We start from the raw sequence: 14,430 nt of genomic DNA, 5'->3' as shown, positions 1-14,430 counted from the left end.
CACCCGGGGAGCCCATATGGTCTTCCAATGGGACAACAGCAACCGAGAAACCCAGGCCAAGGTAATAATGAGCAACAACCGGGGCACCAGTATAGAACACAGAACCACCCACAAAACAATGACAATATGCAGTACACGCCAGGCAACCCTTTTGTGACAGCGGCAAACGGGTCCCCCGCACCAGCACCATATGGCGGCGTATCAGTAGTTTCAGGGAGTGTCTTCAATCAAGGGGGGGCGATGAGACACCCCGCATAGGACAGCCCACAGAGAACACTTGCGTGTCCAGTTCTATCTACCACCTACGATGCAGCAGAGGAACCATTGGTAGGGGCGCAGATAGGAGACAAGCAGTTCATATTCATGGTGGATTCGGGAGCGGAGAAATCATGTATCAGGGTGGGCCGGTTCCCGTTATCTAACAGGAAGTAAGAGACGCAGGGGTTCTCTGGGGCTGTAATTGAAGTTCCTTACACAGAAGCATTGGATGTAACAGTGGGGGGTAAGACTGTAAAGACACCCTTACTGTATTATGAACACTCACCAATAAATTTATTGGGGAGGGATCTCCTGAGTAAACTCAACATGACCATATCATTTACCGAGAGAGGAATAGTGTGTTCAACACCCGGAATATGCCCCTTGCGTGCAATGTTGGTAGTGCAAGCCTACACAACCACACAAGAAGTACGAGGGTTGCCGGAAAATGAGGAAATGTTTGTTGAAGGGCTAAAAACATTGGCCCTCATAGTTCCAGAGCTGAGAAGAATGGACTGGAGGATTCCAGCGGAGTTCCTCTTCCGCCCCATAGTGTGCCCCGACACAGCACCAGGATCAGTGGTATCATTAGACCTGCACGCTGTACAGGTATCAGCGAAAAGGATTGCTGTGATTGGATTAGATAGGGAAGGATGTGAGTGGCGTACAGTGCTGTGTACAAATGCCAACATCGCCCTAAGAGACTTAACAGATGAGGATCTCTTTTCAGATGCAGAAGGGGATGGTGCAAAAGTAATGGAAATAGCAATGCCCTGTGACATTTTGATCCAAGCCAGGGAAATCCCCGTTCAACTGATGGCAGTGGTGGGAGCACCGCCGTCATTCTTTGATGATGACATGAGGCTCGTACCAAATAATTTGTGGACAACAGGCCCCCCTGATGTAGGGCTGTTGCATGGAGTACAACCTGTGGTAATAAAACTAAAGCAAGGAGCAATTGTACCCCGAGTGAAACAGTATCCATTGTCCCGTGAAGCTGAAGAAGGGATAAAAGAGACAAAAAATGCACTACTAGCGCAAGGGATAATAGTGCCTTCAAACTCCCCATGTAACACATATATTTATCCAATCAAAAAAGCAAAAGGAGGGTCTTGGAGGATGATACAGGATTTACGCCCCCTAAATGATGTAATTCAGAAAGAGTTCCCTTTGGTCCCGAACCCTGCATCAATATTATGCAGCATCCCAAAAACGGCATCACACTTCACAGTAGTAGACTTGAAAAACACATTTTTCTCAATCCCCCTGGCTGAAGAGAGTAGATACCTGGCAGCATTTACACTGGGGGGAAAGAGATATGAACACTGCAGATTACCACAGGGATACTGTGAGAGCCCAAGCATATTCAACCGCATATTGCATGAAGACTTGGGAAACCTATCAGTTGAGAGTACGATCATTCAGTACGTAGATGATTTACTAGTGTGTGCACAAGACGAAGAAACATGTAGAAAGGATTCAACAACGCTCCTGACTCTATTGGCCAATAAGGGGTACAAGGTAGACAAGGAGAAGCTACAGTACTGCCTGACAGAGGTCTTATACTTGGGACAGCTGATATCAAAAGATGGAAAAAGAATAATCCCCGACAGGGTAGAAGCGATAAGATCAGTAGGAGAACCCACAACAGTGAAAGACATGCAGAAATTCTTGGGAATGTGCAACTATTGCCGAGCATGGATATTAGACTATGCAGCATACACGAGACCCCTACTACAAGCACTCAAAGAAGCACAACAGGAAAATAAAAAAATTGAATGGTCAGAAGAAATGAGCGCGTCATTCCAATCATTAAAAGAGTTAATTTCAAGCGCTCCAGTGCTAGCAAATCCTGATTATGGACGCGAATTTTACCTATTCTCACACTGCAAGGGAACACTCATGACAGCTGTTCTGACACAAAAGACGTCCCTAGGACACAAGCCTTTGGCTTACTATAGTGGTACTTTAGATGCCGTGATGCAAGGCCATTTCGCGTGCGAGCAATCACTAGCTGCAGCCGCGTTCGCGATTGAGAAAAGTGCCACAATAGTAATGGGTTGCCCTATGACATTGTTTGTGGAACATTCATTGTTTGCAATCCTTGAGAGGTCAAAAAGCACACTGACAACACAGCGGGCAACAGCCTATGAGATCATATTGTCTAGCGCCAATATCCATGTGGTGAGATGCAAGACAGTGAACCCCGCAACATTCATTACAGAAGCATGCATACTAGAGGATATGCAGGACCACGATTGTGCAACTTACACAGGAGAAAGAGGGGAGGACACAGTGGTGTGTGAGTACGCTCTGAGCGAGGGGGAAGTGTACTTCGTGGATGGGTCTGCATCGATTGATGTGGACACGGGAGAAAAGCATGTTGGTATGGCGGTGGTGAGGTTAGAAGACGGTGAGTATGAAACACTAGTACAGTACCGCCTCCCATCACATTACTCCGCACAAGCAGCAGAACTGATTGCGCTCATAGAAGCACTACATGCAGCAAAGGGTTGCGCAGTGACAATATACACAGACTCAGTTTACATGACGACGACAGTACATGGAGGTCTAGCGAGATGGGGCGGAGGGGGTTTCGACGGGCAGACGGAACGCCAGTACAGCATGCAGAATTGCTGAAAGAGTTAATTGAGGCCCTACAAAACCCTACTGCAGTAGCAATAGTGAAGTGCCAAGCACATACATCCAACACAGACGTTGTGTCTTTGGGAAACGCGGCAGCGGACGCTGCCGCCAAGGAGGCTTCCTATTTTCAGAAATATAAAGCAGGTGAGTACATGCTGCAGCACAAGACAAACAAAGAGCTCCCAGAAGGCTACAACATGATGCCTATATCACATATATTAGAATTACAGGAAGGAGCTAGTGCAGACGAAAAATTGATGTGGACAAAATGAGGGTGCAGCAAGTCGGCAACAGACTTACTGTGGCGACAAAACAACTCAGGGAAAGTGGTTATGCCAATAAAGTTATTGGAAATTGCGTTTCAACAACTACACTTCCCTGCACACAATACCAAACAGCACATTGCAGCAGAAATACAGGAAGAATGGTTCGTGCCCTGTCTCCAGGAGCACGTATCTTGATTAGCGATGGAGTGCACAACATGTCAGATCTACAATTCAGGAATGACATTACGCACGCTCCGGGGAACAATTCCAAAACCCATTGGCCCATTCAGAGAGCTGCATATTGATTACGCGGACATGTGGGAAAGGTGTAATGGCGCACGGTACATGATTGTGGTTGTATGCCCATTCTCAAGGTGGGTGGAAGCAGGACCATGTGCACGACCTGATGCCAAAAGCGCTGCAAAGTTCCTAGTGAGGGAAGTGTTCCCGCGCTGGGGAATTTGTGACGTGATTCGCTCAGATAATGGCACTCATTTTGTAAATGAGCTTTTCTTTTTTTTTAAACTTTTATTTTTATTGGCAGAGGTTCACAGGGTACAAACATCGGGACAACAAGCATATGAATCGAGTGGCTCGTAGAGCCGTCAACGGGCCACAATAACATCTTTACAACAATGACTGCAATATTGTACAAACAAAAGAGGAGGCTGGATAAGATCACAATGCATGGGTGGGTGCCGGGGATGGACAAGACCCCGTTGTGGCATCAGACAGGTTATTGAGATATGTGGTGAATTCACTCCAAATGTTCTTAGGACGAGAACGAGCAGGCAGCGTAGCCAGATAGTCCTCCTCGCAGTTCCTTGACCATGTGAGCATGCCCAACCATCTCTGAGGGGTCGGGGGAGAGGAACATCGCCAGGCCTGAAGTATACACTTCTTGGCAACCATGCAACTTATGTCTAGAAACTTTTTCAGGCGTTTAGTTTCCTCGGTGCCCCAAACCCCAAATAGAACTGCCAGAGGGTCGGGATCGACAGTGGTTTCAGTTACCGCACTAAGTGTGTTCATGACCCCTCCCCAGAAATCGGACAGCTTGTGACAGGACCAGAACATATGGAGGTGATCAGCATCTGTGGCCTTGCAACGAGGGCAAAGGCGCACCTCGGAGCGAGCAAACCCAGAAGTCCTGTGAGGTGTGTAGTATAGCCTGTTGAGGAGTTTATACTGCATGGCCCGAAAGCGAAAGTTGAAGGAGACTCTTTTGGTGTGGAGGCACATGCCATCCCATAACCCATCCGGTATCTCTAGACCCAACTCATCAGCCCATTTGTTGCGCGCCCCAAGGATCGGGGCAGGGGAGGCAACCTGCAGGATGTGATACAGTGATGAGACAACCCCCCGTGCCCCGCCCGAATTGGCAATGTACGCTAAAGCAGGGTCGTCTGGGGGTTCGTTTGGGAAGGAGGGCCACATAGTGCGGAACGAAGCACGAAGCCTGAAGTATTGAAGGGTCTCTAAGGGAGATTTGGTATGACCCGGCCTCCACGTCCGGGGATCTATAAATTTGCCCTCTGGGTAGAAGTCAGATAGTGCCCTATATCCCAAAGCCTCCCAGTGGCGGGTCAAGGCCACATCGTGCGTGGGTTCCAGGCCCGGGAAGGCCCACACAGGCAGCCACTTGTAATACGGAGAAGTCCCAGGCGACGGGCTTAGTATGTGTGACCAGGCGAATAATGTTGCGGCTAAGGGGTCAATGGGGGAGTCCGGTGCGTAGTGTCGGTGCAGCACTAGGGTCATCAGATTAATACCCGAGGATGCCAGCCGTTCCAGCTTGACGTGAGGGCGTCCCGGGGCGCCAGGGTACCAGTGGGTGGCATACTGGGCTTGGGCCGCGAACCAATATGTAGCCAGGTCAGGGGCAGCCATGCCCCCCCGCCTGTACGAGAGTGCCATGTCAGTCCACTTTTTGCGCACCGCACCAGAGTGCCAGAGGAACTGTGCGCAGAGTGTGTGAAGCTTAGTGAAGTATGCCCTCCCAGGCCACAGGGGCACATTACTAAAGGTGTACAGGAGCTTGGGGAGGAGGATCATTTTGATCAGGGACAGTCTACCCGCAAAGGACAATGGGAGAGTGCGCCATCGTGAAATTTTTTCTTCAACAGTCCGCGCTACAGCGGAGTAATTATCGGTGAGTAGGGTGGGTTTAGTGAGGGATACATGTACTCCCAGGTATTTAATACCGTTAGGGGCCCAGCGCAGAGGATATTCAGAAGCAGGGTGTGTAGTAATTTTCGTAAGCGGGAAGATCTCCGACTTGGAGTAATTGATCGTAAAGCCGGAATGTGTACCAATGCGAGTGATGTCTCTCAGTATGGGGTTGAGATGGGTAGCGGGATCCCTGATGTAAAGTAGGGTAAATGAGCTTTTCAAGGAAGTTACTACATTATTGGGAATAAAACATAAATTGTGTTCGATTTATCATCCTCAAAGTAATGGCGTAGTGGAAAAGATGAACGGACTGTTAAAAGGCAGGTTATCAAAACTATGCTTTTCATTGAAAAAGAATTGGATTTACTGTCTGCCCCTTGCGCTATTTGAGCTGAGGAATCAGCCAAGCAAAGACCACCATTTGTCCCCGCACGAGATTGTGACTGGGAGACGAATGTGCACAGCACACTCTCCACTGCGCGAACACTCAGATGCACACAGAAGCGCTGCGATATTGGGAGATGAGTTCACAGATTATTTGAAGAAATTAACAAGGGCAGCGCGCGCAATATCGAAGCAGCTCTCTCCACCCTTCACTAGAGAGGAGGGAAACATAACAGGGTCTGTCACGGAGCCTGAGCAACAGCTACAGCTGATGCCGGGCGAATTGATTTATGTCAGGAGTTTTGTGCATCGATGGAATGCTCCACGGTTCCATGGCCCATACGAGGTAGTGTTCTGCACGCCCACGGCAGTAAAAGTAAAGGGCCTGAAGTACTGGGTACACTTGACAGATGTACGAAAAGCATATAGTAATGTGCAAGGGGAGGTAGATGAGGAGGCACAGACAACAGCAAACGATGCAACAGAGCAGAATGTCTGAATATGAACTTGTGTATGTGTGTTAGTACTGGACCTGAATGGGAAAATGACTGATAAGTATACTTGCATTCTTTTTAAGATGTTACTGGAAAAAAAAAAAAAAAATGTTTTCCTTTTTTATCTTGTGGACTTATATGTACTTAATGAAGTGACCAAATCATGACGTGTTTACACCCTTGTCTGTGAATAGCCTTCCCTGCATCCCTACCCGCTTCCATTCCCCGTCAATATATATTGGCACTGATAGTGCCAACAAAATGTTTACATGCATGCACTTAATGCACTTTTATATCTCGAACAGGAACTACAATGGCATCTAACGGGCAGCCTGCAACGGATAGAATTAGTAGAATGAGAGAATTATTAAATGAGAGATGCAGATATTGGTATGAGTGTGGATTATCTGTGTGCATTACGTTGTTTTTTATAATAATGTTTGGCCTGGTTACATATTGGTTTGTAGCGTTCATCTCTATCGAGATGAACGAGGGGGGAGGGATTAACAGCACTACTGGGATTAACAGCACCACTGGGACCAATGCAACTGCAAGTGTCAATACGAGGGAAGGTGATTTTCTGGTATGGGACGGAACTAAACTTGTATGGGGTTACTATACTACACCATCCAATGCTGTCATTTCAGAAAAGAAAGAGCCGCAGGGTGGAATGCAAAACAACACAGTGTCCCCACCAAAGATATCTAATTATAATGCTCGCAGTTTAAATGACCGAAACCCGTCTGCCATATCGTGGTTGTATGATACCCCCACCAGCCAACCTGCCCCCATCTTAAAAAACAACCTGCAAGATAACGTCAGGGACGAGAAGGAAAAGATGCTAGCAGCACACGATATCTTATATGATGAATTATATGATGAATGGGCCAAGGGGGGCGGGAATGAGAAAAGGGGGTCTATTTTGTCCCTCGCCCAGGAGGCTGGGAAATACATGAGGAACAAGAACAACAGACGAAAAAGAGACGCAGGGGGAAGAAGGTATGATGAGTACTATGGGTTAGGACTAGATAAAATGGAAGACCCACGACACCCCCACCAGACAAATAAATGGTATGCGGATATGAGTGCTACAGCTAAACAAACAACAAATGAGAGCTGTTATGTCTGCTCCCTCATTCCTCATGCTTCAGGTACACCCAAAGTATTGCTACCCAAAGAGTTGCCAATTATAGATGCCCAATGTCTCCTTCATCTCACGTTATGCAGGATTAAGAACACCTTCCAGGCACATGAAGTTACTTTTAGAATGCTGCAGAACGAGAAAACTTGCTATCCAAGGACGGCAGGGGTGGTATGTCTGGAAGAACCATTTTTTGTAATGCAAGGGACACTTTTTTCAGATAACAAGTGGAAGGATGAAGAAGTAATGTGCAAAGCTGAAGCACTGAGAGGTGTGGCACCGGAGAAATTGCAGTGGATAGAAGAAACATGCACATCAGTATGGAAGGAACACATTTCAAAACTAACTTGGGTAACCGCCATTGAAAAACCCTTCAAACTACAGAGCGAAATAGACTATGAACTATGTTTCAAAGGAGAGGGGAAAACCTCCATGGGAACAAACAAGAACTGTAACAAGACCCTCACCATCCCAGATGTGAGAAAAGGGACAGCGGCCCTGATGGACACATACTGGGTATGCGGCAACCAGGCATACCTGCACTTTCCCCCGTCATGGAGTGGCAGCTGCTCAATGGCCACTCTGCACTCAGCCCTAATGGTAATACCAGAAAGCCACATCGATGGGAGCAAAAAGACACAGGAACGCATACAACAGAATGCAATCCAGCCGACTGCGGAGGCACAAATGTATGTCCTGTCTTCCGGGAGCAAGGAAGAGGTGCTGACCCGTAACAGACGAGCATCAAACTACATATCAAAGGCATCATCAGAACTGTTGGCTCAGATCCCAGACAGATATCGATTATTCAGCTCAGCAGAAACATTCTTTGCCTCACTCATCTCAAGTGTCCAAGCAAGGGCAAACGCAAAATGGCTCCAGATAACACGTTGGAAATTGATTCAGCTGGCCAATGACACTGAAGAAGGGTTCAACGTAATAAAAGTGGAACTAAGGGCTTTACGGCTGATGACAATGCAAAACAGGTATGTCTTGGACCTGTTGACGGCGATGGATGGAGGTGTTTGCCGAAAAATTGGAAGTGCCTGCTGCACTTTCGTACCTTCCGAAGACGCAGAAAACGGCTCCCTGTCCCATGTGATCGAAGCAGTACACAACCTAGGAGAAAAAATGAAAATGGAAGGTGGAGCAGAAGACAGTACGTGGTTCGATAACATCTTCTCCTGGGTCCCCTCATGGCTTGGAACAACTATAACATTTTTGATGCCAGCTGTGGTGTTCCTCCTTTTAATTTTTTGCCTGTGCCAGGTGGGTCTTCGATGTTGTGCTAACGCAGTACCTAATGGTGCAATGATGATGGTGACAATGGGCAACACCCGGGGGACAATGCAAAACATGCAGGAAGTGCAGGTACAAACTGGAACTGATGATACACCAAGGTATCAACTAGTGCCTAGGTATCATGACAAGCATATCATAGACAAATTATGGCACACCATCATCAGAGAGCCCCGTGTATTAGAATGGTACCAGGAGGTATGGGTAGATTTGGCGGGTGATGGCGGATGTATATACCTGACTTGTACCCCAGATGAATATGCCAGAAGAGGGGAGAGCTTACGGGGGGTGTGCAGAGCATGGATGCCCATAAAAGGCACACCTGCATGGGATGAGGCAGTGATGGACGAAGCAGAATGTAGAAGGTTGGAGGACTTAAAGTATTCGTTACTTAAGTAACGAAAGGGGGGAAATGTAGGGGAGGAGTGGTCCAAAAAGACCCTCCTTGCCTACATCCCCTCCCCAGGTGAGGGCCATGGCTCATTGGGCGTCCCCTCAGACCACCCGGGCCCAGGTGGTTGGAGGGTTCACCTGCTGAAGATATTGCCCACACGTATTGAATTTAGTTAGGCCCAGAAACCATTTTGTCTATCAAAGATGGTGTGAGCTCAGCGCACTGTAGTGCGGCCCCCACCCTCGGAGATTTTCAATTATCCCTGTCACCGCAGCACCCTGGCAGATCCGCTGTGAGCCCGTTCCCACGAACAAGACGGACATGAGCTAGCATAAGATACTTACACTGTAACATTTCACCGTCCACAGTGTATCACTGCTCCCAGAGTGACCCGGTCAGCGAGGCCTGGGTGATGGGAAGATCTGTAGAATGGTCATCCGATGAAAGCAGACAAATACCCAAATACGAATGTCAAAAACTACTTGTAATACGTGTATCCTTTCCATAAAACTACTTCTACTAAAGAAACCTGTAAAATTGTGTAATTATTGTATAAAACACATGTTTACATGACACCAGCAATGGAGGACCCACACCCCTGCAGGGGTGTGCAAATGATAAAAAGCATTTCCGGGGGATTGTTCTTTATATGTCACATTGAAAACCGTACACCCCGCGGTCCCGCGCCATAACTGAACTAATGCTGCTAGAGTACACAAGAAGACGAATGTAACCATACAGAGGGCTCATGTAATGGATGTGCGAGAATGCACCTGTCATGCGTGTATGTCAAAGCCCGTTATGTGCCACCACCGTCGCGTACGGTGGCGGGTCATTTTCTATGTACTCCACCAACTTCACTACTACCTCACTTACTGCAAATGTATATGCATATAACTAAATACTGTAATTGTTAAAACATAGTGTACGAATAAGGTGCTCAGACTGGACATAATCGAGACACATCCAGCAAAGTTGAAATGTATTCAAACAAATATTATGAAGTGTTCGAATGATTGTGATGTTTTCACCTCTAAAAGCTGGCAACACACGAGGAAGATACCTTTGTGAATATGTGCAATGCCATTTCCCCTCCCACCCTGCGAAGACTGCCAAACATGAGAGCAGAGGCCCGCGCCGCGCTGCTCCACCTCCCCCAACTAGACTGGAGCCGCTTCAAAGATGTGTAGCCCCCTCTGCAGCACCCAAGGCCACGGCCCGCCACCTGCATAATTTACAGCATAGCAGTAAACCTCTGCCTGAACATACACTTCCAAAGGCGCCCCCTCGTAACCCCCACAACCCACCGGATCATCTTAGACTTATGGCCCTGTGCAATCAGGACACCCAATACTGTGGCAACACACAGCGGCACATTTATAACCACATCTAACAAGACAGGGAGGCATGTACCACCCGTCCCATGCCCTGAAGCTTAGCCCCTCAATCTATGGCTCCGGTCAACAGGACACTGGTAACCATGCCCTGACGAATGACCATCAGACCCCTCATAAGGTGCATTCCTCCTGTGTTGCATTAACCTGTAGAATAACCAATTGGAAGATTTACTAACGAAGATAATATTGTAATGACTGAATGACTGCGGTGTGCATGGCCTAGGGCAAATAAGTCAGGAAAAGACATTCATCTCTGACACTGGCCGCGATGGCACAACAACACTGCCCGGATGAACTCAGCCAACCTGCCAGGCCCAGCCCAACCCACGAGGCTGACCAGTGACGTCCTCCAGCCGAAGCCAACCGCATCGCAGCAGCACCTATAGTTAGTCATCGCCACCCAATCCCATCGAACTTGTGCCCCCTATAGTATGTAGGTTCTTATGACGTTTTTTGTAAATATATACGCCTGTCTTTGCTATTGTCAGACAGAGCGCTCTCGGAGTTTGCAGAGTTCTTTGCATGCCCTATTCTGATTGATAAACTCCCATTTAAGCTCACCCGCACTCTGTCTTGGCTTTATTCCCGACTTGGGAGAGTCTGTCATTGTCTCTCATTGCGGGGAGGATCGTGCTGGTTGGGGACGCTTGCCTTCAGCTGGTATGTTTGGTAAAATGTTTGCACTAAAATCAAGTAGTCAGCAAACTTCACTTTTGTGCCAAAAATCCGAAATGATTTTAATTCTGGGAAAGTGTGTTCTGAGAAAAGGCATTGCCCTTATGGCACTCCCCTATCTAAAGAAATTTAAAAATTCACTTTTTCATAACTTTTCAATCCGTGCATGGATTTTCACCATTAATTCCTATATTTAGCTCTCCTATTGCCATCCTTTGTTAATCAATAAACCTAAGATTAATTATACTTCTTGACATAAACATGATTCTTATCGATCCGGCACACACCTTTAGTGTCACATGCTTTCCTAAGCTTTACTTCCAGCAGGCAGTCTCTGTCCTATCTCCCCTTTCTTTCCGAGTATGCCGTGAACTTGCACAGACTGAGTATTTTGCAGATTTACTGGTAAATAAATTGGTTTGGTTTTAATGATGGGCAATCATGTCAGCCAAATTGTCAACCTCAGAAGTATGAAAAGTTGAATCACTTTGCCAGGATTTGAACATAGGACTTCTGGATGTAACCTGATCACTGCTCTCAAAATGTTGAGCGAAAAGCCTTCAGAGATTTTGCAAGATAGTCTTTATTTCCCTCCGAAAGTTTCTTTGTAATTGCATTAAATAAATGCACCCTGAAGAGCATACCTGTGGCTGATTCCTTCACTGTTGCCTTTATGTTTATATTCGTCAAATGAAGCCACTCTGGGTTATACGACAATGTATTCAGGAAATCAAATTCTTCATAGGTGAAACTTAAATTGAGCATGCCTGATATCTGCAATGGAAACACAAAGATATGATTTATTTTTATTGTTGTCCTGTTGAACATAAATGGCATGCACAGAAGTTTGATAACCACCCCATGCCAAAATACTAATAAAAGTAACTTCCATTCAATCAATGGAGAGATATCATTTGGGTAAATTCTACGAAGTAGCCCTACCTTCGGAAAACTTCTTATTGAGTGACACTCTGTTTCATTGTTTGCATCTGTTCATGCAGTGCTTTATATCAAACCGTTGCACTATAATCCCATAGCACATTTTATGAATAAACAACTCAATGGAACCCATTTTAACAAATTCGGAAGGATGAAAGAATGGGTTTGCCCAGCTGGGACTCCATCCGGTAACACTGATTGTACAAACGCATCGTTTGAAAGGCACACTTATTTCCTGAGCAAAAAAAAAGAGCAGTTCTGTTGCTGTGAAAACCCAAATACCTTTACTTGTGTAATCACAGTCCAACCCTCACAAATCTAAATGATAAAGTTAGACTAGAGGCACCCTATACAAGGTATAAATAACTGGTACTTTATTACCAACCACATCATTCTGTTATTGGTAGATCACAGCAACATTAAAGAATGAGTTAATTCCTATACACTTCTACTTACCATACATGTTCCCATGCAATGAAATAATCCATCGACATTTAAAAGGACACGTTCATACCAACAGATGGATGTGGTCTGTGTTTCTATACATCTCGGTTGCTGTTACTCGGCCCAGAAGTTGTTGACAGACCACTGAAGTTCGTGGTGTTAGCCTTAGATCAGTAAGGTAACTGTCTTTATTCTGAGAAAAGGTACGCAGTGGCTCGTTTGCCCCTCTAGACACACCTGACTGAATTTACACTGGCACACATATTTCCATGGGTGCTTGTCTGCCGAACCAATTAGCCGTACCTGATAGCATGGCTGCTTGCCTATTCCCCACACTACACTCCCAAACCACCCACCCGCAGGAGCCACGCTGCCAGTTATTACAGTCGTGGATCTGCACCAGTGTCATGTTGATGAACTAGATCAATCTGCTGGCATGTGCTGGCATGATCATCATGAGCACTAAGTGCTTTCACCTTCGGGCTCTTTGCTATTCATGAAACTGGATAACTAGCACAGCAACGCTGGGGGGGGCCCACACTGATGTTGCTTCTATGGAGTAAGACTTGTTGACATTTAAATCCATAAATGTGCCAAAACTATACAGCGTGATTGAACCAAGTCTGAGACAATAGGTGCTGGTGCTCAGAAAAAGACCTGGGGCTCAGCCCTGACAAGCACCCCACAAATTAAGCACTGTATACAAAGTTCAGTATATGCTTTCATATAAGTATACCATGTACAGGCTTCGGTGCATGTTCTCCTATATGCACTCAGGATGACAGAAATTGCATCAGGATGTAGAATTAAAGGTTCAACATATAATCCATTTTAAGATTTTATTGCAGCAAAGCCCTCTTCCTATTAGAGTCTAGGGTTACCTTAGTAGAGTCTAGGTTTACCATAGTATACTGGAATGCAAATGAAACCCAGGTGAAATACCCCTTGGGTCAATACATGGTGTACCTTGTATGCGTCTGACTTCTAGAATGTATTTATTTATTTTATTTATTGCATTTATTTTACGCCCAGGGCAGTTCTCAAGGGTGGTGCCAAGGGCAGGTAGAGGTCATAGTAGATCAGTGATGGGAGGAGGAGATGATCAGGGTATGTCGAGGGGTTAGAATTTGTTAAAGAGCCATGTTTTCAATAGTTTCTTAAATGTGTTGAGTGTGGGCTCGTTATTAATGTTGGGTGATGGGAATGACCATACACAGCATACTAGGTGTGTATACAATGAACAATTGTATTGTGGGTAATGCATTACAATGGGTGATAGGAATGACCATACACAGCATACTAGGTGTGTATACAATGAACGATTGTATTGTGGGTAATGCATTACAATGGGTGATAGGAATGACCATACACAGCATACCAGGTGTGTATACAATTAACGATTGTATTGTGGGTAATGCATAGAACTTAATGACACCCTCCCCCAGGCTTGTATAGAACAGGTACAGGGGTATTCACATTGCATGACAGGGTCAGGTTTGACATGTTTTCTGCAAGTGGAACGACATGGGTATGCATCTGGTGCCCCACTTGCATGTATAGCTCTCATTCAGGGATAGCAATGTGTTTGTATTCTTTTTTAGCATTTCACAATGACAGGCACTTAAAGGGGGGATGGGAGCCTGCAACCACATTAGTGTCGTAAGCATGCTAATATATGCAAGGGGGTGGCCAGTGAGCCTTTTGTGCTGCTGTCCAGCCCTGAAGAACACGGTGAAATGTGCATTTCTAAAACAAATGCACATGACAAAAAGCACATCCTCAGCACGCCCTTCATTTCTTTTCGCTTTGGAGAATCTGCCCCATAATGTTTATAACACACGTTCAATCCTGAAAGGGAAAATACTATCATGTGTTTCATGTGAAACACTTCAGCATTACGTTCAATTCAGTCGCTATTGAT

At 46.1% G+C, this 14,430-nt stretch overlaps 1 protein-coding gene across 1 annotated transcript in view; it reads right to left on the bottom strand.

Moving 5' to 3' along the window:
• LOC138453420 (CD109 antigen-like) overlaps positions 1–14,430 on the bottom strand; it is a 1,060,964-nt gene that overhangs the window by 747,579 nt on the left and 298,955 nt on the right. Inside the window, exon 9 of the mRNA XM_069606254.1 lies at positions 11,771–11,900. Within this exon, the coding sequence (XP_069462355.1) occupies positions 11,771–11,900 (130 nt within the window). The remainder of the gene's footprint in view (positions 1–11,770; positions 11,901–14,430) is intronic.

This window comes from Ambystoma mexicanum, chromosome 4p (assembly GCF_040938575.1).
Source record: "Ambystoma mexicanum isolate Mex_15411 chromosome 4p, UKY_AmexF1_1, whole genome shotgun sequence".
Lineage (NCBI taxonomy): Eukaryota > Metazoa > Chordata > Amphibia > Caudata > Ambystomatidae > Ambystoma > Ambystoma mexicanum.
Note: the sequence above shows the minus strand (reverse complement) of the source record. Positions and strands in the feature narration are given on the sequence as shown.